Source organism: Mrakia frigida (assembly GCF_051309035.1).
Source record: "Mrakia frigida strain ATCC 22029 unplaced genomic scaffold BDY24scaffold_37, whole genome shotgun sequence".
Taxonomy (NCBI): domain Eukaryota; kingdom Fungi; phylum Basidiomycota; class Tremellomycetes; order Cystofilobasidiales; family Mrakiaceae; genus Mrakia; species Mrakia frigida.
The window spans coordinates 198044-223633 of record NW_027481244.1 but is presented as its reverse complement, the minus strand read 5'-3'; the positions used below and the strand labels follow the sequence as shown (position 1 = coordinate 223633).

The 25590-nt window shown below is 54.2% G+C and overlaps 9 protein-coding genes across 9 annotated transcripts; 5 read left to right on the top strand and 4 right to left on the bottom strand.

Moving 5' to 3' along the window:
* Positions 1 to 64: 64 nt before the first annotated feature.
* Positions 65 to 1739, top strand: BDY24DRAFT_418369 (uncharacterized protein; the record flags this gene model as incomplete). The annotated part of the gene is made up of 6 exons (XM_076643842.1): positions 65 to 113; positions 190 to 368; positions 489 to 525; positions 614 to 694; positions 1331 to 1438; positions 1522 to 1739. The coding sequence occupies 6 exons, from the start codon at positions 65 to 67 to the stop codon at positions 1737 to 1739; spliced, it is 672 nt and encodes a 223-aa protein (XP_076493222.1).
* A 513-nt stretch (positions 1740 to 2252) lies between these two features.
* On the bottom strand, positions 2253 to 7440 carry BDY24DRAFT_418368 (uncharacterized protein; the record flags this gene model as incomplete). Its single annotated transcript, XM_076643841.1, has 17 exons — positions 2253 to 2361; positions 2436 to 2566; positions 2637 to 2684; positions 2755 to 3027; positions 3103 to 3205; positions 3276 to 3434; positions 3502 to 3773; positions 3838 to 4022; positions 4092 to 4196; positions 4271 to 4408; positions 4482 to 4548; positions 4628 to 5449; positions 5534 to 6267; positions 6365 to 6534; positions 6650 to 7090; positions 7194 to 7257; positions 7335 to 7440. The coding sequence occupies 17 exons, from the start codon at positions 7438 to 7440 to the stop codon at positions 2253 to 2255; spliced, it is 3927 nt and encodes a 1308-aa protein (XP_076493221.1).
* A 1021-nt stretch (positions 7441 to 8461) lies between these two features.
* On the top strand, positions 8462 to 9961 carry BDY24DRAFT_401248 (uncharacterized protein). Its single transcript, XM_076642070.1, has 5 exons — positions 8462 to 8547; positions 8673 to 8735; positions 8839 to 8864; positions 8941 to 9141; positions 9210 to 9961. Exons 3-5 carry the CDS (start codon positions 8856 to 8858, stop codon positions 9909 to 9911), a joined length of 912 nt encoding a protein of 303 aa, XP_076493220.1. The 5' UTR covers positions 8462 to 8547; positions 8673 to 8735; positions 8839 to 8855; the 3' UTR covers positions 9912 to 9961.
* Positions 9962 to 11006: 1045 nt separating this feature from the next.
* Positions 11007 to 12261, top strand: BDY24DRAFT_372205 (uncharacterized protein; the record flags this gene model as incomplete). The annotated part of the gene is made up of 2 exons (XM_076638183.1): positions 11007 to 11436; positions 11633 to 12261. 2 exons carry the CDS (start codon positions 11007 to 11009, stop codon positions 12259 to 12261), a joined length of 1059 nt encoding a protein of 352 aa, XP_076493219.1.
* A 1024-nt stretch (positions 12262 to 13285) lies between these two features.
* On the bottom strand, positions 13286 to 14484 carry BDY24DRAFT_190719 (uncharacterized protein). The gene is made up of 5 exons (XM_076636402.1): positions 14437 to 14484; positions 14036 to 14343; positions 13784 to 13921; positions 13667 to 13678; positions 13286 to 13538 (listed from the first exon to the last, which is right to left on the bottom strand). Exons 1-5 carry the CDS (start codon positions 14450 to 14452, stop codon positions 13428 to 13430), a joined length of 585 nt encoding a protein of 194 aa, XP_076493218.1. The 5' UTR covers positions 14453 to 14484; the 3' UTR covers positions 13286 to 13427.
* A 942-nt stretch (positions 14485 to 15426) lies between these two features.
* BDY24DRAFT_190694 (uncharacterized protein) lies at positions 15427 to 15864 on the bottom strand. The gene has a single exon (XM_076636401.1). It carries the CDS (start codon positions 15703 to 15705, stop codon positions 15460 to 15462), a length of 246 nt encoding a protein of 81 aa, XP_076493217.1. The 5' UTR covers positions 15706 to 15864; the 3' UTR covers positions 15427 to 15459.
* A 685-nt stretch (positions 15865 to 16549) lies between these two features.
* Positions 16550 to 18526, top strand: BDY24DRAFT_401235 (mitochondrial tricarboxylate transporter). Its single transcript, XM_076642069.1, has 9 exons — positions 16550 to 16729; positions 16816 to 16974; positions 17058 to 17088; positions 17172 to 17232; positions 17331 to 17451; positions 17569 to 17716; positions 17889 to 17907; positions 18022 to 18160; positions 18314 to 18526. Exons 1-9 carry the CDS (start codon positions 16589 to 16591, stop codon positions 18389 to 18391), a joined length of 897 nt encoding a protein of 298 aa, XP_076493216.1. The 5' UTR covers positions 16550 to 16588; the 3' UTR covers positions 18392 to 18526.
* Positions 18527 to 20062: 1536 nt separating this feature from the next.
* BDY24DRAFT_401233 (uncharacterized protein) lies at positions 20063 to 21285 on the bottom strand. The gene is made up of 2 exons (XM_076642068.1): positions 20880 to 21285; positions 20063 to 20800 (listed from the first exon to the last, which is right to left on the bottom strand). Exons 1-2 carry the CDS (start codon positions 21059 to 21061, stop codon positions 20449 to 20451), a joined length of 534 nt encoding a protein of 177 aa, XP_076493215.1. The 5' UTR covers positions 21062 to 21285; the 3' UTR covers positions 20063 to 20448.
* Positions 21286 to 21313: 28 nt separating this feature from the next.
* Positions 21314 to 25576, top strand: RNA14 (cleavage polyadenylation factor subunit RNA14). The gene is made up of 13 exons (XM_076637781.1): positions 21314 to 21969; positions 22057 to 22169; positions 22248 to 22386; positions 22460 to 22797; positions 22899 to 23188; positions 23273 to 23362; positions 23443 to 23818; positions 23913 to 23991; positions 24070 to 24207; positions 24289 to 24441; positions 24531 to 25139; positions 25241 to 25342; positions 25444 to 25576. The coding sequence occupies exons 1-13, from the start codon at positions 21402 to 21404 to the stop codon at positions 25488 to 25490; spliced, it is 3042 nt and encodes a 1013-aa protein (XP_076493214.1). The 5' UTR covers positions 21314 to 21401; the 3' UTR covers positions 25491 to 25576.
* Positions 25577 to 25590: the final 14 nt, after the last annotated feature.

Below are 25590 nucleotides of genomic sequence, written 5' to 3'. Positions count from 1 at the left end.
TTCTCTCCTTTAGGGTTCCCCGGAAGATGGCTTAAGATGAGACAGAAAGGCTCTGAACAAGTCCATGGTAGAACAGGAGGAGGGAAGTCAAGGGAGAAGGTTCTTGGCGAAGAGTGCGTCGTGTTTCTTAGTTTAAGAATACGAGCGAGACGATGAGAACTGCTGACAGTTTTTCTTTCTCTCTACTAGAGCTCGAAGCCAACCAGACTCTCTTCGAGGTGTACTACGCTCCTTCTGGGCTGGAAGCGGACGAGCGTCGTCGAGTCTTCTTCGCCGCGTCGCTGAAGGCCTGGACGGTGGGAGTCCCAGAAGCTCTGAGGGCGCTGGAGGAGGATATGCTCGGTCCGTATTGTCTAGGGGACGAAGTGGTAAGTAGGACCTACTCCTTCTCGTCGTCGCAGACTTCTTTCGCTTCGCTTTTTCACGACGCGTCTCCTTTTCCTGTTGCTGATCACTCTCCTCCTTCTTCTCGTCGTCTTCGATCACAGTCCGTAGCAGATCTCCACGTCGTTGCATGGCTCTCTCGTCTAATGCAGGGCTCTCTCGTTCTCTCGGTACTTCTCCTTCACCACAAAATCTGACCCTTCGCCGCTCTCCTCTCCTTTTTCGACAGCTTCCTCTCGCAAGGAGGTCCCAACCTTCAAGGAATTTCCGCTCTCGAGAATCAAGTCAACAGCCATGGAGTACCAGGAGGGTTCAAGATCCTCCCTTCATTCGATACTCCTCAGGAAAAGGTGGAAAGTTTTGGCGACGCCCTCTTTCGTCGACCGTTTTTGGTTCCCAAACCTTGATTCCATCGAAGCAATCAATCCATTAGATTGCCCTCCTGCGCGTCAGAGAAGAATTGAATGCATCCGTCATTCTTCCTTCTTTCCTTCTGAGCCGCCGAAGGAGAAGGACTCGTGAAAACCTGCATCGCGGAGGAAGGCGCACTCAGCCTGGTCGCGGACGCTCTCCTTACCCTCCCACCTTCCCGTTTTCTATGTACGCCGAGTCGATGTCCAAGAGACAAGAAAGCTTTGCAGATAAGCATCGGGGGTTCTTTCAACCAAGCAAGGAGCACGAGGGAAGTTCCAGCGGAGAGAAAGAAACTCGGTGGTCATCGTTGTAGAGTTTCTTCAGACTTCCCTTTTCGCTTCAAACCACCACCTTCTCACTCGTCCTCTACTCTACCACCCTGAGCATCTACCTAACACGAAATGGACAACTACTACTACGAAGGTCAGTCTTTAACCCTCGATGACCGGTTCCAACGATCTGAGACGCGTCCAACCCGTTCGGGAAGCTGAACCCTCTTTGCTCCTCCCTCCCGTGCCATCCTACTCCTCAGCTTCCCCTACCTTTCCTCGAAGACGGTCGTCGTCGATATCGATGTCCTCTCAGCTCTCAGACATCTCTCAGCAAAGCTGCAGTTCGACCTCTTCTGTCCTCCGTCGTCGTGAGTCTTTTCCCTTCACTCGTAGCTCTTCTCCCTTCCAGACCCCCTCAAGCTAACGCTCTGATCGTTCCTCTTCAACGCAGAACGCCAAAACGCACTCACCGTCCAAGAGAGCGAAGAAATCGCTACTCTGATGCTCTACCTCCAAAGGAGAAACTCGGAGGAGAGGATGGCGATGCAGGCGAGGGAAGAGGAGCGGGACGCGAGCGAGACGATATACGAGAAGGTGGCCAGGCTGGAAGAGGAGAACCGACTGTTGAAGCTGAAGCTGGTGGAGATGCTGGAGATGCACAAGAGATGAGGAGTGGCGGAAGAGAAGAGAAGAGACGTCGAGGGAGAAAGGCGAGTTTCCTTTCTGCACACGACGTTTCAGGCTGATGACTGTATACCTAGCTTAGATTTCCTGTTCTCCGTTGTAAGCCTTTTAGTCGATCTACATATGAGGCTTGCACTCCCTCAAAGAAAGAAGTGTAGCAAAAAGAAGAGGACGGGAAGGCGAAGTCGTGCTACGTCCTCTCTCCTCGTCTTCGAAAGAAAGGCGGATGGTATAGAAAGAGGGTGGGCATAGTAAAGTAAGCCAAAGACCGGTGTATGCTAGCGAGGTTGGGTAGATCAAGAGCGAAGATATATGGAAAGAAAGAGAGGCGAGCGAGCGTGGGTGACAACGGCGAAACATATTCAACGAGACGAGGAGAACGAGCGAGACCCAAAATGAAAGGATAAAACGGGAGTGAGAGAGAGGTGATGTAGAAGCCGTTTGAGAAAGAGAGTGTGGCGTAGCAAGGGTAACAAAGGGGAAGAAGAGAGAGAGAGACTAGCCTCGAGCGGGCTTCGAAGTCGTCGTTCTTTGATGGTCGGAGTCGTCGAGATCTGTAGCGATTCCTTGTAGGTGATGGTATCGACCGAGTTCGATGACTTCCAGACTGGCAGAGAAGGGAGAACGATGGTCAGTCGGAGAGAAGGGTGGAGAAAACGGGGAGCGAGAGAGAGGACGAACCGACCGACACCTGCCTTGTCCTTCTTCAGCCAGATTGTCGGGGGAGCAGCGAGGAGAGAAGGAGGGTAGATGAACGCTCGAAGTTCCTCGGCGGGGTCGGCGAAGGCAAGGGGTGGTAGATGAGGTGGTGCCTGCAAGAAGGAAAACAGGATCGTTTCAGTCCTCGTCCCCGACGCGTCTCTTCGACTTCGAGAGACTCACGTTGGGATGGGTTCGAGCTGCAACCTCGGTAGATATCAGATCGTCGATCTAGAACAAATAAAGGATTTTCGGTAAGCGGGAAGGAAAACTCGTTCAGATGGCTCAAGGAACTGCTCACAGCCTCGGTTCGAAGAGGAACAGCGAGCTTTCTCTTCTCCTCCCCACCAGGGAGGATCCTAGCCATCATATCCATGATGCTCGCATGGCTACGTCGTCTTCCACGAGACGAGGAAGTCGGGCTATCTCCTGGAACGTCTTGAGACTCCTTACAAGGAGTCGCTGCTTGGAGGAGAGACGAACGAAGGGATTTGAGGGATTGACGCGTCGACGAGGGAAGAGAACGGAAGGTAGGTCGGTGTCCTCTCCAGGCGGTGAACAATTCGACGATGAGCTGTCAAATAGAACAAGGACAGGAGTTGGTAGGTGTTGCCAAGGGCTGAAGAACGAGAGGGTGAGTTCGACGAACCAGAGCGATTCCGGCAACGACGAACATGGCGATAGCGAAGTTCCACTCGTCTCGGGAGGCAAGGATCAATCCGAAGAGAAGAGGTTGGCAGGCTAGGATGACTCTAGAGAAGCAGGAAAGACGCGTCAGTGACCGAGAACGACCTGGGGGAAGAAAGGGAACGTGAGACCCACCCAAATCGTCGAAGACTCCAAAGCGCGTAGATTCCTCCACTGTTTCCGAGCATGTTCGAGTAGACGTAGTACTGAGTGTATCGAAGAGCGACGAGGGAGAGGAGGAGGATGACCACGACGGGAATGCCGATGAGAGGGAAGAGAATGATGAACGTCGCACTGAGAAAGAGAAGAAGAAAGGTCAACCACTTGAAGGCTCGGAGAGAAGGCGATGGAGTTCGCTCACGCGTAGAACACCGCCAGCAAACAGACGGCAGCTCCATACGAAGAGTTGTAGAGTCGGGGCTTGGAGGCTCGAAACTTTTGCCTCGGCGTAGCTCCAGATCGAAGTGCTCGAAGCATCTTCCACGCCCGAACTGGTTGCAGAAGTTGGAGACCGGGAGCGATGAGAGAGAGGTTGATGAGGAAGATGAAGAGGAAGGCCGAGGCGAAGATAGATCCGTCGGCGACCGTTTGACTGATTGACGTTCCCTCAACGAAGGCTTGGGTAGCGAAGATCTGGAAGACGCGTCAAGAAGCGGTCAGCGAGAGGACGAAGAGAAGAATGAACGGAAGGACTCACGAGAGCGGCAGCAGCGACGAGCCATGCTCCACAGATGATGAGAACGACGGCACAGACGGCTTGGTAGGCGACAAACCTCCTTCGGGTCAAGGAGATCGCTCCACAGAGGCGGGAGGAAAGGTTGACGAGAACGACGGCGAGGATCATGAGGAAAGAGATGGCAAGAGCGGGAACGAGTCCTTCGACTGGAAAATAAAGTCGAGTCAGTCTCGATTCAAAGAGATAGGTGAGAAGAGAGGGGAAGGAAGACTAACCTATAGCTGACGAGACGTTGGTGCTCGCAGCAACCTTCCGAAGGACTCCAAGGTACTCGTTCACTCCAGGCGCGTCAGCGACGGTGAGAGCGAGGAAGGGCACCACTGAACGAGGACGAAGAAGAATAGAGGATTCAGCCGATTAGGTCCTCTACCGAGAAGCTCGCTCCGAGACTCACTAGCAGCAGCCAGAGCTACCGAGATCAAAACGACTAAAGTCCAGAAGGCAGCCATCTTCAGCCTTCCCGTCTTCGAACCCTTCTGGATCTCATTCCAGACGATGTCCTCCTTGGTGAAGCCCTCGATCATTCGGATACCTGTAACGAAGGTCGTGGGAGAGAGTATGGGATCAGCGAAACGTCTCGAAGAAAGGAAAGAAGAGGGACTAACCAGGCACGAATCGAAGACCTCGTCCCACGAGCATGAAACCCAGCATCCCTCGACCAGCAGCCATCTCCTACTCGTCCACAGCCCCATCAAAAGAGAGAACTGATCAGTCACTCGAACCCGAAGAGCGAAACTCACAGATCACTCACGTCAAAGACACGCCCTTGCTCGTCTTCAATCTCCCCATTCAACCTCTTCAACTCAGCTCGATTCTCCCTAATCCCATCGTAATGACTCTTCAACTCTCCACTCGTCACGTTCCTTCTCGGCTTGACTCCCTGTCCCACCACCGTCGTAGGCATCCCAGCGTCGATCCGATCGTGAAGCGGGACGAGCGACGTCTCGCTCAACGTTCCTCTTCTCTGGCGAAGAGCGGGAGGACCGTCGATGGCGACCTCGGGGATGGGGATAACCCCTGGAGCTGACGAGGAGGCTAGCATAGCTGTTGGTGGTGGCGTGGGGTCCGATCCTCCTCGATGTCGCATCACTCGAGAAACTTCTCCTCGACCCAGGTCGTCTGAAGCAGAGATCACGTCCTCCCTCGACGACACTCTCTCCCTCTGGTAGCGTTCTCGTTCCCTCGACGCCCTCTCCCTCTCTCCAGGGGTAGTCGGGTTCGAGTCTCCTCCCGAGGCGAATCCTCCGCTCGTTCGATACCCAGGATCTTCGGATTCGGGCGAGGGGTCGAGGACGAGTTGACCTTCGTGTTGAGAGTCGGGACGAAGACGGTTTCCAACTTGGAGTTTACCAGCCTTCCCACCGAAGAAGCCTGAATCTCGATCGACTTCCCTGAAGCGGGATTCGGTTCGTTGAGGTTGAGGTCGAGCGGAGGAGGAGAAAGCGGGTCCAGGGGAGTTGGGAGGGAAGGGAGTGGGTGAGGAAGGGAAGGTGGGTTGTTTGAGACGGTAGTAGGTTGAGGGAGCGACGAAGGAGGTCGGAGCTTGACTCGAGATCCGGCGATGACGTCCAGACTGGACAAAGGGAGGGAGAGTGAAGATCGAAGGTCAGCTTCCGACGCGTCGTTGGACGTGAAAACGTCGAGGGATGAAACTCACGGGTCTGCCCCCACCCCCATTCTCCTCCTCCTCTATCCTCGTCACCGGATTCACACTGAAGCTATTGATGTACTTCATCTCGCTCTCCTCCAACCGATCCAGCACTCCCTTCCTCTCCTCCACCAACCCATCCAACCTCTTCGTCGTCGGAACCCCAAACACCGAGATCACTTCGACCTTCAGCTCATTCTCCTTCCACTTCTGCTTCTCCTCGTCCTCCGATCTTCCAGCACCTTCGAGCCTCTCCATCTTCTCTCCTTCCAACAACGCGTCCATCTCCCCAACCACGCCGTGCTTCTTCATCAACCCTTCCTCCCTCAGAACCTCCCTCATCCTCTCCTCTCCCAAACCATCTTCCTTGAAGGGTAGGAACCCGATCTCCAGTCCCGCGCAGGTAACGTGTAAGAACTTGTTTCGATGTCGAACGAGGGAGTTGAAGCCTCGAAGGACAGTAAAGAGCCCAGGGAGGGTGGTGATCAAAGGGACGAGGATCGTGAGGATGAGGAGTCGAGTGTGAGCGTTGGGAGGATTGGTGACTGCGTTGGAGGTGGCGAAGGATTTGAGTTCGGAGAGGAGGGAGTTGGTGGAAGGAGAGGTGGTCGTGGAGGAGAGAGGGTTGCTGATCGCGTCGAGGAGTCGAAGGATGGAAAGGTCGCTGAGACTGCCGAGAGCTCCTCCGTAGCGACTTCGAATGGTTGTTCCACAGGGGACGTTGATGAGGTAGAGAGGGAGGGCTGAAAGGGCGAAGAAACGTGAGGAAGGGAGAGAGTCAGCGACGCGTCGAGCTCACTCGACCTTCATTTCGTTCGGGAGAGGAAGAAAGAGACTCACTCGTAACGAGCGAAAGCACAGTCCACGTAAAAGCGATCTTGAGAGCCGTAAACAACGTCCTGATGGCTAACGTCTCGTCCGAAGCGGATCCAGTTCGAAGGGAGGGGAGGAAAGGGACGGGAGGGAACAGGAACGAGAGGAGGGAAGCGTGAACAGGGTAGGGACGATCGCTGCAAAAGGTGAAAGCGCGTCGAGTCAGCTGCATAATCGGCGCATCAAAACTGTGAGAGAAGGATAGGAACGGATACTGACTCGACAGGAGCAAACCATCGCCTCGCCTCGTACAACACCAACGCTCTCCCTCTCACCAAAGCGAACAACACCCAGATCAACAACCCAACCAACGTACTCCAAACCGTAGCTGCCACCACCGCCTTCGCCTGAGGGTCCCAATCTCCTGCACACGTCGGTTGCCCTGAAGGACGATCCGTTGGAGTCGAGTTAGTGACCGGTTGAGTCGAGGTTGAGATCGGTGCTGCTGCTGCTGTTCCTGTTGCTGAACCTGTTCCCGTTCCTGTTGCTGATGGTAGGCTAGAGAAGGATGCTGGAGAGGGATTAGAGGTCGTTGTTGCTGTTGCTGTTACTGTTGCTGCTGCTGCGACGGAGAGGGAGGAGACCGACGCGAGGGAGGAAGCTGAGAGGAGGGAGGATTGGGAGAGGCGAGATTCCGAGGCGAGGGAGCGAGAGAGTTGAGAGCAGACGGGTTCGGTGAGGATGACGCTCAGGCTATAGCGATAAGAAGGAGAGAAAAAAGGAATCAGTCGTGGTCGAAGGAAGAAAGGAAGGAAGCAAACTGCGAGGAGGAGGAAGGTGCGAGACTTGAACTCACGGTGGTTCTACCTGACCCGTGGAAGCCTGAGCGTCGTAGTAGGATCTCGAGACGGTGAACCAGTCTGAGAACGAACGAAGAAAGAGCGAATCAGCTCACGAAACTCTCTTGATCGTCTCACAAAGGCCAGTCACGACTCACCCTGCGTGTACCAGTCTGGATTCCATGAGAGCGAGTTCCCACAAGCCGAATAGAAGTGAAAGTTGTTGAGGACCGGAGGTGCGAAGGTAGTGGTGATTGCTGCCATAGAAAGAGCGAGAGGGAGGGAAAGGAATCTGTTCGAGAAGGAAGGAAGGGAGGAGTTTGGTTCGTTTGTGAGCTTTGAGCTCAACTGGCATGCTCCTTCCCTTCCAGATCACTGGGACTCACCTGGCGGAGTAAAGTAGAGCTTTGGAAGACTTCCTCCCTTTCGAAAGCGAATCCAGAAGGGCCTATGGGTTGATTAGGGTAGGGAAAAGTGACCTGCAAGGAAGGAAGGAAGGAAGCAAAGAGAGGGGTTCGAGAGCGTGAGCTTCCTTCTTCCTTCTCGTTGCCCTCCTCGACCTCATCTCTTCCCTGTTGAACGAGCGTTCGGGATCCAAACTCACCTAGAAGCGTCTATATACTCTGGTTCGAATGAGCTGGATGAAAAGGGAGTGGGAGTGGTGGTTGGAGGGCAGGTTCTGAAGTTCGAAGGAAGGAACCCCTTTGATTCAAGGGGGGGACCTTTTGTTCTTGGGCAACAGCAGAGAGGGAGCTTGAGTGGGAACGAGTGTGAGAGGAGGGAAAGGGGAGGAGCCAGCCTTGAAGTAGAAGAGTGGCCGAAAAAATCGATTGGGAGGGTTGTTGAACGTTGGGAGGAAAGGTGAGGAGCGAGAACAGGAAGAACGCGTCGAACAAGAAGGGGAAGCTCGCGATCAGTTGGTGTCGAGAAAAGCAGAGGTCCGCGGAGAGGGGAAGTTTTCCTTTTCGGAACTGAACTATATGTTTTCAAACTTCCGTGTTTTTGTAGGTGCGTGCAGCTTTTCTTCTTCTCTCGTAGGTTGCGAGGAGGGAGAGGGAGGGAGAGCGCGTCGAACGGGGTCGATCACTCGTTCCTCCTCGCCCAAATATCTCTACCCAAGAGAAACTTGACAGATTTTCTTCGACTTTAAGGCTCTTATTCAAGATCGACTAAGACGTTCGGATGTGAAAGAGCCTAGGTGAAAAGTTATGGTCGCCTAAGCAACTCTCTTTGACCAAACTCCGTCGAGCTCGACCATCGTGCATCGAGCCCTCCCTTCGTCCATCATCGATCTCCTCCCCGTCCTCCTCGCACTTCACAACTTCCTCGACCCTCCTGTTCGAAGCCAGAACTCTCTGAGACGACACTCCAGTGAGTGAAGGATTAAACGAGCCCCGAATGAGACTGGGATGCATGCAGAGGAGGGCAGAGAGAAGAGGGGAGGAATCGACGAAGCTCACCTTTCCCTTCCTTCTTGTTTTGCTTCGACGTTGCAGTTTCGAATCTCTCTTTCGGACGTCCAAGCCTTACAGTATAAACTCACCCTCTGGGTACCTTTGGTGAGTTGGCAGCTTAGTTATCGCAGCGAGAAGCAGAGTAGGAAAGAGAGATGGCGGAGCTGACCGGGTGACCTCAGACGCTTCCTCCCTTTGACTCCCCTAGTTCTTCCTCTTCACCCAATGTTCGAGGTGCGTTTATCTTCTCACGTCAGCCGTGATGAGCTTTAGGACTTCACTTGACGAGAGTTTCATCCTTTTTTTCCAGCTCCCTACGGCTCCCACCCCGATCTTGCCGTGGGACGTCCTCTGCATCGTCTTCTCCTTCGTCGACACTCCCACTCTCGCCGTTCTAGGACGAGTCTCCTACGACGTGCTCGTAGAGACTGGACCTACCATCTACGGCTCAATCGTGGTTAAATCGGTCGTTCAGCTATCAAAGCTGCTGGGTGGTTTCAGCACGGAGAGGGTGAGCTCGAGTCGACTCCTCCTCCGTGCTCTCTCCTCTGTCCCTGACTTGATCTCTGTTCCTCTCAGCCCCTATCAATACCTCGGATAACACCTCACCTCTCTCTCAACCAATGCCACTCCCTCACTCTCGACTTCTCAAAAATCTACTCCTACCTCCCAAGCGATTACCTCGCCCTCCAACAACTCACACCCTCCTCGACCACCCCACCACCCTCCTTTCGTCTCCCTTCCACTCCCCTCCCTCTCACCAACCTCACCATTCTCGTCCATCCCTCCTTCCAACAAATCATCTTCCTCCTCGGCAACCTCCTCCCTCACCTCAACCCTCTCAACGTCACCTACTCGTCCTCCTCTCCGTTCGACAACCGCAAGTACGGAGAGTTCGTCTCCTCCGATTTCGGTCCTTCCAACCTCGTCTCCTGGACTCGACTCCGAACCCTCACTCTCCAGAGACTCTTCCCCATCAGAGTCAACCTCGCGAGGACGGAATCCACGCTGGCTTCCCTCCCGAGGGAGTTCTTGGGGAGGTTGGGACGCGTCGCGTTGGATCCTTCGTTTGGAGCTGAAGCGCCTGGGTTTGGGATAACTTCGATGAGAGAGTTTCTGGTGGATTGGAGGATGCATCTTGATCATCTGGGGCTGGACAGGCTGGGGGACGGAGGGTTTGTGTTGGTGGTGAAAGACGAGGGGAGGAAGAGGGAGTGCGAAGGGGTGGTGGCGAGCATGAGGGAAGAGTTTAGGAAGATTTTGAGGGTGGAAGTTGGGTAAGCAGAAGGAGAAGGAGGTGAGAGTCGACTCTCTTTAATAGCTCCCCACGGCCACGAGCTGAGGATCAATCCTTGACTGACGTTCGTTGTTTCTTCCTTCGTTTTTTTTTTTTTTTTTCGTGCAGATTCTCGACGCGTCGCGAGTCACCCTCCTTGGACGTTCTCCTTCCTTCCTTTCGAAACCTTTCGTAGCCAACCACCTCGCATCGTAACTCGAGGCCTGGACCTTGGTTTCTTAGCCTATCAGATGACATGAAGATTTCGCTCCCGCCGAACAGCTCCCTCGACCTCTTGAATCCTCCTTCTTCTCCTTCCCTCCAGATCCAAACCGAACCCACTTTCTTTGATCTTATCTATCTCTGCTTTCACGGATCAAGACCGCCGTCTCAGCCAACGTGGAATCGATGGTTCGAGCGATGGCTGTTGGCGAGCGTCCCGCCTCTCGCCACGTTTCGCTCCCTCCGTCCACATCTAGACTATGGGCGATACGTGGAAAACTGACCTCTTGGGGCGATGCGATGGCGCGGAAATCCGACCGAAGGCGAAGGGTAGATAGTTCGAGAGAGAAAGAGAGTCCTCGTCGACGCCGTCGTCTGGACTCTCGATTGTTTCTTCTTCTTCTTTCATGAGTTCCTCCCTTGAAACAACAACATGGACATGGACCGGAGCTGATTCTCAGGGGTGGAAGGGGGGGAAGGGGGGGAAGGGGGGTGTGGCCGGAACAACCCTAGTAGGGCGAGGAGAAAAAAGAGGGAAGGAAGGGTCTCGAAAGGGGAACAGAGAAAACGGCTCGACAACTTGATGACTTTCCCCTCCTTGGGATCAATCTATTTATCTCCCTCACAAGTTCAACAAACAACCCTACTATTCCCTTCCTCTTTTTTCTCTCTTTGAGGAAAGAAAGAAAAACAAAAGGTTCCTCCGAGGTTCAACATCTACTTCGGGCTGCGCGATGAAATCGAAATCGACCCGCCACCTCTCTCTCTCTCTCGAAACCCTCCTCCCCTCTCCTTCTTTCTTTCTTTCTCTCCCTCCACCACCCACGACCTTCCCACGCATATACCTCCTCCTTCTTCTTCTTCTTCCCTTCTCTTCCATGTCCCCTCCTCTTGCATCTTCTTCGTCCTCCTCCTCTCCCACGAATGAAAACCTCCTCCTCGGCCCTGCTCTAGATCAGCTCGTCACCCTCCTCGTCCTCCCTCTCCTTCCTTCCCTCTCCTCCTCCGATGCCACCCTCCTTCGGTCCACGCTCTCCACCAACCTCTCCACCTTGTTCGCTCCAACCTGGCAACCCTCCGATCCCGTCCGAGGCTCAGGGTTCAGGAGTTTGATCGCTTCCAAGGGAAGGCTTCCTCGTCCACTCAGGGAAGCTGCGGGAGAGACAAGAGTCGTCTCCGTTCAAGCGTGGGAGGCTGCTCTAGGAGGAGGAGGAGAGTGGCAGGCTTGGTGCGATCCTGGAAGGGTTAGTTGGAGAGAGGGAGGGTGGGAGTGGGAAGATGGAATATTTTACCTTGGAGGTTGGAAAGGTACGTTTCATCGCTCGCTCGACTCGCTCTTGCTTTTTCTTTCCCTCCTTCCTTCCTTCCTTCCTTTCCTTCCCTTCCCCTCTCCTCCTCCTCCCTCCCCTTTCCTTCCACCTTCCCCTCTCCTTTTCTTTCGTTAAATGGTGCGCATTATACTAACCTTCTCTACCTTCTCCTATCCATCTCCTATCCCTTGTAGATACCCTTCGAACGATCTGGGCCGCACCAACCATCGTCGTCCCTTCCACCACGCCTCGACTCTCCCACGCCATCACGATCCGACCTCCTAGCACTCCTTCGGCTGCTCTCCCTCTCCCAACCCTTACGACGTTGCTCACTCCTCCTACTCCTCAATCGGAACCCCCTCTTCCTCCTCTCTCGGAACGACCAGACTCCCCTCTGGGATCGGAATCCTCCTCAACCTCAACCTTCACCTCCACCTCGGCCGTCTCCACGACCTCCTCCTCCCACCCTTCCATCGTTCGACACGGTCACTCCTCCTCCATCTCCTCTATGACCTCCTCCTCCGTAGACAACAACAACCACTCTCGAACGAGGTCGTCCTCCCCAACCAAGAAACCCTCCGTCACCGCCTACGACGGTGGCAAGGTCGGAGTCCTCGGAGGAGGAGTCAAGCTCGGAGGAGGAGGAGGAGGAGCCAGCGTTCCTTCCAGCCCTAAGAAGCAACAGAGCAGCTACACGCTCAACAACTACCTCTCGTCCGGACAACAGCAGCAGCAGCGAGGAAGGAAGATCGGGAGGCAGCCGGGGTTGATGGGTCCTCCGACGACGACGACGATGATGGGTCTCTTCGCCTACAGAGGTTGAACGATGAACGAACCGACAGCCACCGTCTGCGTCTTTCTCGCTTTCTTCTTCATCATCGTCCTTTGGGTGAGTCGTTTCCTCCTTTCGTTCGTTCGAACGGGCGAGTGCATGCACGAGCCCTCGTTCTCCCTCCCTCTCTCTCTCCGCTTGGACTGACTTCTTCTTCTTCTACTTCTTCTTCTTCCCTCTCTTCTAGCACGACCCTCAAACCACTCCACCTCACCCCTTTAGCATCTTCGCTCGTCGTTTTCCACTTTGAAAACACCAAAAAGCGGCGTCGTCGTCTTCCGTTCCCACTACTCTCTTCTTTTTCTTCTCACAGAACACAGAACACACAAGCATGATCATCTCTCTCTTCCCTTCCCTTCCCTTTCCTTCCCTTTCCTTTCCTTTACCCCCTCCACACGTTACTACCTACCCCCCACGTCCGCAACCCACTCTTCTTCCTCCCTTTCTCCCTTTCGGTTTCGGTTTCGGTCGTTCTCTCTCGTCCGTTATATAACGCCCCTCGCTTCTCGCTTCTCTCTTTTTCTCTTTTCTCTGTGTAGATCAAACCCCTTCGTAAACTTCGTAACCTTCGTAAACCTTCGTTTTTTTTCATCTCATCTCTCTCTCTTCTCTCTCTCTTCGTTCTTCGTTCTTTCGCTTTTCGTTCGTTCGTTCACTTTCTTGTTCTTGTGGGTTTCCTTCGTTTTTGCGTTTTCGCTCTTGGTTGTTTTTCTTTACGAACCCTTGGATTATTCTGGAAATGGAATCGCTCTTTGCTTGCTTGCACGACTTTGATTGAGTTGGGGTTTGGGTTTGGGAAAGAGAGGGGAAAGAGAGAAAGAGAAGAGAGGGAAAGAAGGAGGCGAGTTCATGAAAGTTTCGTTGTCGGTACATGGGCGATCGAGGAGGTAGTAGATAGAAGTACAGAGGGGAGGGGAACCAAAGCAGGGGAGGGAGGGAGGGAGGGAGGCGCGACGAAGCTCGACCGTCGACGACGACGAGGGAAGCTAGATTAGACTAGATCTTTGGTTTTAGCTGCTTGGAGTGAGTTGAGGATGAGGATGAGGAGCAGAGCATCAGCATGATAGCAACGAGGAGCTGCCGAAGGGAAGGGAAAGCGGGAATGGAAGGACGATGGCTTTGCTGATCAACTCGGCGACGATTCGACTCGTTTGTTTTTACTGTACTTTTGGGACCCGAGAAGGACTCACTCTAGGTTCCCTTCTTCGAGTTTGATCGGTACTGGGATGATGGAGACGACGTAGACGAGGAGTTCTGCGAGGATCTTGCTTTGTTCGAAAAGAAAGAAGAGGGAAGGGATGGAAAGGGAGGGAGGGAGGGAGAGGGAGGGAGGGGAAGAGTCAGACGCGTCGTCGCGAGAGGGAGGGAGCAAAAGAGAATGGAAGAAGAGACGTACGAGGATCGACCACTGAAAGGTTTCAACGATGAGATGAAAGTCAGAAGAAAATAATATCAGCTTGGACTTTCAGCCCGATGTCGATCAAAAGACGAGACGGGGGGACGAAAAACGAACAGCAAACCCAGCAGCAGCGAAGAACGTCAAAGCGCAGAGTTCCCGCGTCCTCATTTGGAGAGCGGCAGCGGAAAGCCTCGTGAAGAAACACCCCTTCGACAACGAAGCCTTCTTGTTCTTGGAAGGAGAGTCGTAGATCTGAAAGAGTCAAAAATGCACGGGAGTCAGTCGGAGGACTCGATCGGATGAGCAACCAAAAGTCGGAACGACAACAACAAAAAAAAAAAAAAACTGCTGCATGATGCATCTCACCTTCCCTCCTCCGATGAAGAACTTCCCAAAAGCTTGGTATCCGTCGTCCAGATTTTCGGAAGATTCCAGATCGTTGATGAGGCTCTGCTTGACTTGATCCCAGCGAAGAGGAGGGAGACGGCTTTGGGCCGCGTCGAACGAGTCGAAGTCGAAGGAAAGTTCTGCGGCCGCTAGGTGTTCGCTGAGATCTCCGTTGGAGGGGTAGAAGAATGAAGGCTTTTCGTTCGGGGAGGGGAGAGCGGAGGGGGGAGGAGGTGGGAGGATGAGGGCGAGGGAAGTCGAGGTGAGGAAGAGAAGAAAGACGGGGCCTGATGTGAGTGTGAGGAGGGAGGCGGTCGAGAGGTCAGCGAAAGTAATTCTAGAGATTACACAGAGAGAGAGGCAAAGGTGCGAGAATTTACAGAAGTAGAGGAGCATGTTTTCTGATTCTGCGGGAGAGAGGCTGTAGGGTAGTGGTCGTTGGCAGGTTCGTGCTTTTAGAGGGAAGGGAGGCGTGAGCGCGGTGAAACGAGTTGTGTTTCCGACTCTCGGATTGATTCAGCCTGAGTCGAGCCGCTCTCGAAAGAGATCACGAGTCAGGATGATGAAGAGATCATATTCATGAGGGCAGATGAACCCCGAAATGCCCAGAGAGGGCGGGGGAAATCTTAAATGAGAAGGAAGCCGTGGAAAGTAGAACCTGCGCCGCGCGATCAAGGACGCGTCGCTCAGCTCTCACTCTAATAACAGTTCCTGAGCTTCATCCAATTAAGAACTAGGTACAGCTGTTTCTAGGCGGATGGGAAGGTACGGGTGGAAGCGATTGGTCGTGGAGACGAAGCGAGGCTGGCCGAGGAGACGGGAGGAGGGACGAGGTTGAAACTTGAACGGGAGGGTGTTCGAATGAGTAGCGACTAGGAGAGATGACAGAAAACGATCAGCGGGAAGTAGTCAGTATACGGATGTGCAAGAACAGACGATTCGGAAGAGAAACAGGCAAGCAAGAGCACCGGTTGTGGTGGACGTCGAGGTTCCGTCGCTCCCACGAAGCTGAGCTTCGGGAAGAGGAAGAAGAAGATTAAACTCACGATTAGTGTAGTAGGCGAGCTTGATTGACCGAGAGCGAAGGTGGTGATTTCGATGGGCGTGAGTCTGGTGAAACAACGAAAAGAAGGGAGAAAGGAAGGACGCGTCAATTCCATCTTCCATCTCTTCAAAGACAGTACGAGAGCGGTTGAAGCGCTCACGAGATGGAAGGATTGACCAGCTGGCCAGAAAATTTGTATGTTGACTGCATGAGGGGTGAAGAGGGCGAAGAGGCGGTGGAGGGATTGATGGAGGGGAGAGAGTGGGAGTCGCGTCGACGAAGAGACTTGTGAGTAGCGAGGCGAAAGAACGTCGTCAGGCCAAGCAGAGAGGGTTACGAAGAAAAACGACCACTCACCTCACTCCTCGAGCTCAACGGCGAAAACTTTCCTCCAACGACGGATCGAGTTGCTCGTTCGAAGCGCCTCCTCCATCTCCTTCCTCTTCTCCTCCGACCGAGTGATCAGAACGAACGATCCCTCCTGCATGCTACCGAGCTGAAGAAGTTCGTTTTCGTAGAACATACGATCAAACAACGAGCCTGCAGTAGGTTCACTGATGGAGTTGACGTGTAGTCGAACGACTCGACGTCGGCCGGGATCCATCGAGAGGGATCGGAGACCGGCAAGTCTCGCAGCTCCTTCATCCTCGTCGAGTGCTGACGAGCTGTATGGAACGACGCCGATAAGCGTGAGCTCCCTCAAGCGCACCCACGGTAAGGGATCCAACCCTTCGCCGATTTCGTACCAAAGGAAAAGGGGATCTGGAGACGCTCCTTTGGGAAGGATGTAGGAGCATCGGATGGGATCCAGAAGAGGGAGAAGCGAGGTGAAGATGGGTAGGAATATGTACCTCTCAGTGTCGTGCAGGTTGAGGTAGAGGCTGTCGAGAGGGATGGTGCTGTCGATGAGACGAGTGGAGGAAAGAGCGAGGGAGGGAGAGATGGGACCGATGCAGGTGAGCGAGAGGGTTCTGATTTGGGAGAGGGAGAGGAGGTTGTTGATTCGGGAGGGATCTGGGGAAGCCTGAAGCGACGAAGAGAAGGCCGAAGTCAGCAGAAAGAGATCGAGGGGAAGGGAGAGGAAGGAGGAGACGAAGGTGAGCTCGGACTCTCCTCCTCCTTTCTCTCGCAGAACAGCTCCGACAACCTATCCGAGCTCAGCTCCACCGACTTGTAAAGCAGCGGAGTCGTGGAGGCCAAGAAGTCCAGCGAGACTCTTCCCAAAACGGCGAGGGCAGAAGCGTCGGATTCCTTGAAGACGAGGAGGATGGTGTCCCAGGGCAAACGAGGAAGAACCTGTAGGACGCAAGAGCGAGTCAGTAATCAGAGAGTCTGAGCCCCGAAATCAAGCGAAGACGTGCTTTCGACATTGTGGAAAATATTTCTTTCAACCTAGATGGACGTTGAAGGGAAACTCGAAATGACGAGCTCACCCTCAACGTCGACCTTCCTCCCCTCCCCTCCCCTCCCTCCTTCCTCCTCTCTCTATGGCTCCTCCTGCGAAAGAACCTCTGTGGGCTTCGTTGACTGCTGGAGTGCTAGCTGGTGCTATCGAAGGAGTCGTCACCTACCCTACGGAATTCGTCAAGACTCAATCTCAGTTCGCTTCTCAAATCAAAGGAGAAAAGGTCAGCTTCGACTCGACTCTCCTTCCTCCTCGTTCGCTCGCTTTCTCCCTCTCCGAAGCTCACTCCTTTTCTCGGTGTATTTGCAGCCTCCTGGTCCCATTCAAATCATCAAAAACACGTTGGCTACCAAAGGACCTCTCGGACTCTACGCTGGATGTGGAGCTCTCGTCGTTGGGAATGCGGTCAAGGCTGGAGTCAGGTTCCTCAGTTACGATCACTACAAGAGTCTGCTGCAGGACGATAACGTGAGTGAAGCCTTCCTTATCTTCATCTCCACCTTCGGACGAGTCTTGGAAGCTGATAAGATCTCTGGGTTGGGTTGAAACAGGGTAAACTGACGGCTCCTCGAAGTCTCCTGGGTTCGTTCCTCCTCCCTCCTTCATGCCCTCTCCCTTTCTCGATCTGAGCTGATAAGATCTTCTTCTTCGCTCGTTCTATGCAGCTGGTCTTGGAGCTGGAATGACCGAAGCTGTATTTGCCGTTACACCCTCGGAAACCATCAAGTTCGTCCGATCCTCCTTCTTCTCGCTCGCACGAGCTCACACGCTCCTTCCCTTTCAGCTCGAGCTCACGATCTTCTCCCACTTCTCCGTCTTCGCAGAACCAAACTCATCGAAGACTCCCGTAAAGTCAAGCCCGAGTTCAAAGGACTCATCCACGGAACCAGCGCCATCATTCGTCAGGAGGGTGTAGCAGGAATTTACAGAGGTCTTTCAGCTGTCGTGAGTCCCTCGTCTCCCTCCCCTTCCCTTCCCTCTCGTCCTGCCTCTACACCGCTCTCAACCTCTTTCCTCCCCCTTTCTCTCGCTGACTTCCTCTTTTCTGCTCTCCTTGTCCAGATGCTGCGTCAAGGAGCCAACTCGGCCGTCCGATTCACCACCTACTCGACGCTCAAGCAACTCGTCCAAGGGAGCGGCCCTCCAGGTCAGGCTCTTCCTGGAGGAGTCACGTTTGGGTTGGGAGCTATCGCGGGGATTGTTACTGTTTGTGAGTCGGGCTCTCTGCCTTTCGTTCCTTCGCTCTCTGCTCGGGTCGCTTGAGGGAGGAGGAGGAAAGAGAGGCGAACAAACGAACGAAACTGACGCGACGACTTTTTCTCTCCTTCTCCTTCCTCCCTCCTCGCCCTCGCTCATCGCTTCGTTGTTTGATGCATGATCAGACACTACCATGCCTTTCGAGTGAGTCCCTCTCTCCTTCTTATTCCCCCCTCTCGTCCCGTCGTTCCTCGTCTCCCTTTCGTTGACTCCCTGCCTCTCCCTTCCCACCTTCTCCCCGTTCTTTTCGTGCCTCAGCGTGATCAAAACCCGAATGCAATCCCTCTCCGCTCGAACAGAATACCGAAACTTCATCCACTGCGGCTACCGGATCTTCACCGAGGAAGGACTCCTCAGGTTCTGGAAGGGAACGACGCCGAGGTTGGCCAGGCTGACGGTGAGTCTTAGACGGTTCATTTCGGGTTTCGGAGGGAGACGAGGGAACAACGAGACGAGATAGAAGAGGGAGGGGAGGGAGGGAGTGAGAAGCGAGGGGACCTCTTGCGAAACGGACGTGCTGATCGTTCTCGTCTTTCGTCTTCATTCACAGTTGAGCGGAGGAATCGTCTTCTCGGTGTACGAGCAGACGATTGCGCTCATCGGAGGGAGGAAGGAGAAGGATATCTAGACGAGGCGAGGCGTTCGAGGGTTTGAGGATCGGGATTCGATGTACGTTTAACGACCTATCTCTCGTGTGTCGTTGTCGAAAGACGAGAAGGAGGGAGGGAGGGAGAGGTGTTGGAGTGAGGGTCAGGTCAGAGAGATGGTGGAAGGCATGTATCAAAGAAGCTACCAAACAAGAGAAGGAGAGATAGAAGGGGATGCGACTATCGTTTGATTCGAGGGGAAGAAGACGACGACGTCGACGCGTCTCGAGGTCGAGGTTGAGGCTGAGGCTGAGGAGGACCCATCGAAGTTCGAGTGGAGGGATCCAACGCTCCTGGTTCGATATCCTCGATTCTCAGGCCCTCTTCTCGGTTCTGGAGGCGATGCAAAAAAAGAGGAGGGTCAGTGGACGAGACTCGACAAAATGAACGAGAACGAAACGATCGAACCCAATAAACAGGAGGAACCCTTCGAGGTAAAACGTCTTCAGCGTCCAGTTCTTGGATAACTTCAGGTTCTTCGACGATGGTGGTGGGTGAGGCGGCGGGTTGGGAGGGAGCTAAAGAAGAAAGACGGAGAAAGACAAAGTCAGGCGCGTTGAGGCGATTCTCCTCGAGAAGGGACGTACAGGTATAGCAGTAAGGCTCGACTCTAGGCACGATCATCGGCGTATATACAAGTCCCACCTCTTCCCCAACGACTTCGCCATCAGCAGGTTTCTCCACCGCCTCAGCCTTCCTCTCTCCTCTCTTCTTCTTCTTCTTCTCAATCTTCTCTTCCTTCTTCACCTCCACGAACGACACTCCAGCTACAAAACGAGCTTGCTCCCTCATTCTCTTTCTCCTCCTCCAGAAGTACCAACTTCCAGCGACGATCAAAAGCAAGCCTACGAGCCCGACTGCTCCTGCGATGGCCGCTCGGACGACAACGGAGTTGGTGTTGAGGACTTCGTCTTCGATGTAGAGGGCTGGGGGAGGGGGATGGAATGCTGGGATTGAGAGGGGGGTGGGATTGGTGATTTGGGGAGAGGGGGGAAAGGGGGACGCGAGGACTGAAGAAGGAGAGGAAGCGAGGGTTTGAGTTCGGTCAGTCAAGGGCTCAAGAGCTGTCCACCCTTCCCATCCTTCACCTTTATGCTCGCATGTTTTGAAGATAGCACTGTTACTTACCAGGGAGCAGAGGACCTAAGAGGAGAACGAGAGGCGAGAGGTGAAGGAACATGGCGCGTCGAGGGTCAAACGCTTGAGTCGTTGAAGAGAAGGAGTCGTTCGAAGGTGAGGGTTGGAGAATGGACAGAGTTCTGAGAGAAGAAAGCAAAGGAAAGGGGTCGGAGATTCAGCAGAGCCCTTGATTCTGTTGAAGAAGGGTGAACACAAACGAGGAACGCGTCGCGATGTCGAGGCGCTGCAACGGGGGCAGATTTGGGACGCGTGCACGAGCGAGAGATATACAGAGACTCGGAGATAAAGGGAAAAATAGTGAGATTCTATGAGAAGAAACCCAAAAAAAGATGCCGAGAGAGGGTGAGCCTGAAGAAGAGATTCAAAACAAGAGCGGTCGCGTCGCGTCGTTAACTTTCCGTCGAGCTCTCGTCCTCCTTCTCTTTTCTCTCCATTCACGTCTCCTTCTATACTTCGAGGACTCTCTTTCAGTAAGAGCGAAGAACCTACTTGCTCGAAACGGACAGGAAGACCCGGCGAAGAGGACGAAAACGAGATGTCAACGAACATGGATCCTTCGAACAAGCAAGCTCCTCGACTTTCCTCTCCTACCACCACCTACTCCCTTTGACCTGAATCTTCACGATCCTGTTCTCCTCAAACGACAGCAAACTCCTCCCCATCTCTACCTTCTCCTTCGCCGTCTCCGACCCCACCTCAATCGTCACCGCTCCTCTCACCCTTCCAAAGCCTTCAAACCTCAATATCCCCCTCTCACGAAGGTCTCTCAGCAGCTCACCAAGAACCGAATCTCCGTCCCCACCGTTCCTCATCACGATCCACAGGCGATTGGCTCGTTGACCTCGATGGAAAAGCGAAACAACGTTGCCGATCCCTCCTCCCACGAGAACCACGTCCCTCACGATACCTCGAAGCTGATAAAGTCTACTGGGAAGGGAGGTCCCTCTGAGATAGTAGTGTGGGCTATTGAACACGAGTGCGAGGCGAGTAGGTTGGAGATGGTGGAAGAGGGAGTTCTCGTCGGGAAGAGGTTGAACGGGTTGGAAGTTGATGGCGTCTGCGTTTCGAATGACCAGCCAGTCGAGAGGGAGGAAAGGCTGGTAACGATTGTCGTATCGACCTCGAGGGATGGAGGTGGTGACGAGGTCGGTATCGGGGTGGTAGACTTGAATGATTCGGATTTGATAGATGGAAAGGAAGGGACGGAGGTCGCGAGGGACGAGGGAAGTTCGTTTGGATTTAGAGGTTGTCTGTTTGGAAAGAAAACAGAGCGTCAAACAAGCTCGTTGGCTCAGGTAGGGAAAAAAAGATTGAGACTGAAGAGCTCACCCTGGCGAAGAGGATGAAGAGCTGAGCTTTCCTGACGAGGGAGACTTCTCGATAGAGGATGGGTGAGGCGAGGGAGAGGAACTTGTATGAAGTTCTGGTGCAGGCTGCGAGGGTCTGAGGAGAGCAGAAGGAAAAGAGTCGAGAAGGAGGTCGTCTGGGAGGGATGGGATGGTGAAGGACATGTTGAAGGGAGGGAGGGCAGATGAGGGTTGGAGGGGAAGAAGGGAAGAGCAGGTGAGGAGGAGGAACAGGAGGAGGAAGATGACGTTGCCTCCCTCCCGAGAGTTGAGAATCGAGGTAAGAGGTGTCGATGTGTTCGAGTAGAGACCTTTGGTTGAAGTCCACGTTGGTCAAGGGAAAAAAAATCACAGAGACCGCGACCGTTGGAGGTTGAAAGAAGGAAAAGTGAGCTTGATCGTTTCCGGCTCTCAACTCCATCTCCCTCCCCTCCTTTCCTCCTTCGATTCCACTCTTCAGTCTCGGAGCTCTGTTATCTTTCCTCTTTAGTGGATCTTTAAAGATATGGATGCAACCACGAGCAGCGAAGGGATGCAGATAGATGCCACCAACGTCTCGTCTTCCCTCCCTCCCTCCTCTTCGACCAACGGACATCCACCAGCAGCAGCAACAGACTCGGAACTTCCACCACCAGCACCTTTCCCAACCCAAGATACGCTACCTGTCGAGAGTATGGTGGGACAAGAGCAGCAGCAGCAGCCGGCGAGCTTGACCGACAAGGGAGAAGGAGAAGGAACGTTGAGCTCGACGACGGCCAACGAAGCTCCTCCCAGAGCTGCTTCGGAGCCATCCGAAGAGTTTACTATCCCAGAAGCGAAGCAGTCAGAACCTCTTCCATCTCCTTCACCAGCTCTTCCTCCTTCAAACCCTCTTCAGCCCGTCGAGCAGGTCCCTTCTACCTCCTCCTCCCTCCCTTCGACGCCAGTCCCCGAAGCTCCTCCTCGTCCCTCCTCTTCAGCAGCCGTCAACGCCGAATCCTCACCCGCAACAGACCTGAAATTCCCTCCTGGATTGAACTCTGCCAGTCCGAGTGTCGTCCGAGAAACGGTGGCCGTGGCAGCTCATCTCAAAGGTCAGCTCTTCTTCCCTCCTCCCTTCCTCAAGTTGAGCTCGAGCTCAACCTTTCTTCCTTCGTTCCTGCCTTCCTTCCTTTCTCCAGATCCCGAGGATCCCAATCCACTTCTCGCTCTGATCTCATCGGCAACGGCTCAGAGCGAACTCGAAGATGCTCGAGCTTGGTACGAGGCTTTCTTGAAGATCTATCCAACAGCTGTTCGTCCTCCTTCCCTCCCTCCGTCCCTCCCTCCCAGTCTTGGGCTGATCTTCTCACTTCCCCCACCCCTTTTACAGGCACCTCAACTTCTCTCCTACGCCGAACTCGAGCTCGCCCAGGACAACTATCAACAGGTCGAAGCCCTCTTCTCGAGAGCTTTCGCTAAATCGAGCTCAGCTGGACCTGCTTTCCCTCTTGCCTACCCACCACTCTGGAGTGAGTTCGCCTTACCCTCTTTTGGTCTGAAGCAAGCTTTACCTGACCCCACTTCCTCCCTTATTCTCGCTAGCCTCCTACCTTCACTACATCCGTCGTCGAAACCCTCTCGAGCCCGTCCCTCCGACCCTCCCCAACCTCCCTTCGACCTACCTCAACGCTCGTCTCACCATCACCAAAGCCTACGACTTTGCTCTCGATCACATCGGACTCGATTCGCTCTCAACGCCCATCTGGAAGGAGTACCTCCAGTTCATCAAGGAAGGAGAGACGAGGACAACGTGGGAGGAACAAGGCAAGGTCGCCGAGTTGAGGAAGGTCTACACGAGGGTGTTGAAGGTGCCGGTGGAGGACATCGAAGGGATTTGGAGGGAGTACGACATGTTTGAAGGGATGGTCAACAAGGTTACGGTGGGTTCTAGTCGCTCCTCGAAGGAAAAGACGGAAGACCCCGAGCGCGTCGCTGACTTCGAACCTCGACGCTTTCCTCCCCTTCCCTTCCTTCTTCTCAGGCCAAGAAGTTCCTCGCCGAACGCTCCCCAGCCTACATGACCGCTCGATCTACTCTCAAGGAACTCCGAACCAAACGACCTCCTTCAGCAGCCGTCTTCCCTCCTCCTCTCCCTCTTCGACCCACCTGGACGGATCATGATCGAACCCTCGTCGCTGCTTGGAAGGCCTACATCGATTGGGAGATGACCAACCCTCTGGAACTTGATTTGGACGAGGAGGTGCAGGCTAGGGTTGGGTATGTGCTGAGGAAGACGGTCGGAGGAGAGTGTCGGTTCTTCCCTGAGATCTGGTGAGTTCGACGATTAGACGCGACTTCCCATGGTCGTTCGAAGCCTCGCTGACCTGTGTGGCTCTCTTTGTTACTGGTGTGCAGGTACATCGCTTCCAAGTACAGCCAAAGTCTCGGCAAGATGGAGGAAGCTGCTGGGTTCCTCCGTTCGGGAGTCGAAGCCAACCCTTCGAGGTTCGTTTCTTTTTTCTCTTCTCTCCCACCCCCAAACCGACGCTCGAACTCACCTTCACTTCTTTTTCTTCCTCCTCCAGTTTCCTTCTCACCTTCGCCCTTGCGGAGCTCTACGAATCCCTCAAAGACTTCCCAAAAACCCACCTCCTCTTCACCAACCTCCTCAACCGTCTCCAGCCCACCCTCGAACGAACCAAAGCGTCCATCAAGGACGAGATCGCAGCCGCTATCGCTTCCGTCATTGATACTACTGCTACGATCAAGAGGACGACCGGAAATCATCTGATCACGGATCCGAGCGAGCCTGATTTGGCGGAGGTGAAGAGGGCGTTGGAGGAGGAGAGGAAGACGAAGGCGGAGGAGGTGAAGGTTAGGAGAGAGAGGGAGACGGAGGAGATGGAGAAGGGAGTGGCGTTGGCTTGGATTATGTACATGAGGTTTGCGAGGAGGGCGGAGGTACGTTTTCCCTTTTCACGTTTTTCGCTGGTTCTTCGAGGTCGAGGAGATTCGTCGCTGATCAGCCCCTCTTTGTTTGCGTCGCATCGAACAGGGTATCAAGTCTGCTCGAGCTATCTTCCAGAAGGCTAGGAAGGCTCCTCATCTCGCTTGGCAGGTTTACGAGGCTGCTGGTGAGTGCTTCTTCTCGACCCGTCGTCGCTTCCGTCTCTGACTCGAGCTCGCTCCTTCTCTTCCTCTTTTCTTCTTAGCCGTCACCGAGTACCACTGCAGCAAGGAGCCTAGCGTCGCTACGAGGATCTTCGAGTTGGGACTCAAGGTCTACGGGGACAAGATCGACTTTGTGGATCGATACCTCTCGTTCCTCATCACCATCAACGACGATCAGAGTGAGCTCCTCCCTTCTGCCATCTCTTCACTCTTGTAATCGAACTATCACTCACTTCGCTTTCCTTTCTTTCTCTCCCCAGACGCTCGAGTCCTCTTCGAGAAGTCTGTCGCCAAGTTCAGTCCCGAGGTCGCTCGACCTCTTTGGGAGCGATGGGCTCGGTACGAGTACCTCTTCGGAGACATCGCTTCTGCTCAACGTCTGGATGTGAGATTCGGAGAGACCTTCCCTGGAGGTTCGTTCTCTTTTGCTTTTCTCGACCGAGAGCTCCTCGTTGAATCGCGTCCCATCGCTGACCTCCCTTCCTCCGTTTTATTCTCTCAGACTCCGCAACCAAGAACCTCGCCCGCCGCCACGCCTACATCGGAATCGACGAAATCGCCCGAGTCGACCTAGGCTTCGGGACTCGACCTGCTACCTCCTCCCAACCTCCAACAGGACCTCGAGCACCAGAATCCTACCTCGCCGCTCCTTCCGTTGTTGTCGCAGCCCCTGCTCCTCCTCCCGTCGCTCCAGTCGTCACTGTCGTCGCCCCAACAGCTTCCTCTCCAGCCAAACGACCTCTCTACACCGAGTCCGAAGCTTCCAACGATCGTCATCCATCGCAGGAGAGAGACGTCGGACCGTCGTCGTCGAGAGCGAGACGGGATTCGAACGAGAGGTTGTCCATGAGGAACCAGCCTTCGTCGTCGAAGAGGATGAGAGCCACTTCGCCGGCGGTTGTGGCTGCTCCTATGGCTGGAGGAGGGAGGAGAGGCGATCAAGGATGGGGTGCTGGTGGGAAGGGAAGGGAACCCAGTCCGATGGTGGCTCCTCCGACGAGAAGGGAGAGGAGTCCTCCGCCTCATGTTCGAGGTCAGGCGAACGTGAACATCAACGATGGGAGCTTACATTGGTTTATTGGGGAGTTGCCGCCGTCTGCTGTCTTTGATGGTGAGTTTTGTCTCATCTCTCTTCGCTCCTCTCCTTCAATTCCGTTCGAGACGCGTCGCTGACCCTCCTCCCTTCATTGCCTCTTCTTTGATGATCTTCAGGACCCGTCTTCCGAACCGAGGACCTCATGGCGATGATCGGGAACTCTTCCATCGTGCCCGTTTATCCTCAAGCTGCCAGACCTGCCGCTGGGATCCCTCCCGGTGAGTCTCTGCTTCCTCTTCATCTTCCTTTCTTTCGTCCCGTTTCGAACTCGAATCCGAGACTGACTGCTTTCCTTTCCTTCGTTTGCTCCGATTCGCAGTCGAACATACCGGAGGACGAGGATCTCGAAGGGGTTGGGGACCGTGAACGAACGATGAAGGAGCGGGAACGACGACGGGAAGGAAAGCGAACCAACCATCTTTGATTTATTCATGCACAAGTTCTTGTCTCAATTTCGAGCTCGTCT

Coding starts and splice junctions, on each gene's coding strand:
- BDY24DRAFT_401248 (XM_076642070.1), top strand. Junction 9,142..9,209: donor GTGGTTTCAGCACGGAGAGG/GTGAGCTCGAGT, acceptor TGTTCCTCTCAG/CCCCTATCAATACCTCGGAT.
- RNA14 (XM_076637781.1), top strand. CDS start 21,402: ATGGATGCAACCACGAGCAGCGAAGGGATGCAGATAGATGCCACCAAC. Junction 22,387..22,459: donor TGCCTACCCACCACTCTGGA/GTGAGTTCGCCT, acceptor TATTCTCGCTAG/CCTCCTACCTTCACTACATC. Junction 22,798..22,898: donor GGATGGTCAACAAGGTTACG/GTGGGTTCTAGT, acceptor CCTTCTTCTCAG/GCCAAGAAGTTCCTCGCCGA.
- BDY24DRAFT_190719 (XM_076636402.1), bottom strand. Junction 13,922..14,035: donor TCTTCATCGGAGGAGGGAAG/GTGAGATGCATC, acceptor TGACTCTTTCAG/ATCTACGACTCTCCTTCCAA.
- BDY24DRAFT_401235 (XM_076642069.1), top strand. CDS start 16,589: ATGGCTCCTCCTGCGAAAGAACCTCTGTGGGCTTCGTTGACTGCTGGA. Junction 16,975..17,057: donor GTCTGCTGCAGGACGATAAC/GTGAGTGAAGCC, acceptor GGGTTGAAACAG/GGTAAACTGACGGCTCCTCG. Junction 17,089..17,171: donor GGCTCCTCGAAGTCTCCTGG/GTTCGTTCCTCC, acceptor CGTTCTATGCAG/CTGGTCTTGGAGCTGGAATG.
- BDY24DRAFT_401233 (XM_076642068.1), bottom strand. CDS start 21,061: ATGTCCTTCACCATCCCATCCCTCCCAGACGACCTCCTTCTCGACTCT. Junction 20,801..20,879: donor TCTTCATCCTCTTCGCCAGG/GTGAGCTCTTCA, acceptor CTTTCCAAACAG/ACAACCTCTAAATCCAAACG.
- BDY24DRAFT_190694 (XM_076636401.1), bottom strand. CDS start 15,705: ATGGATCCCGGCCGACGTCGAGTCGTTCGACTACACGTCAACTCCATC.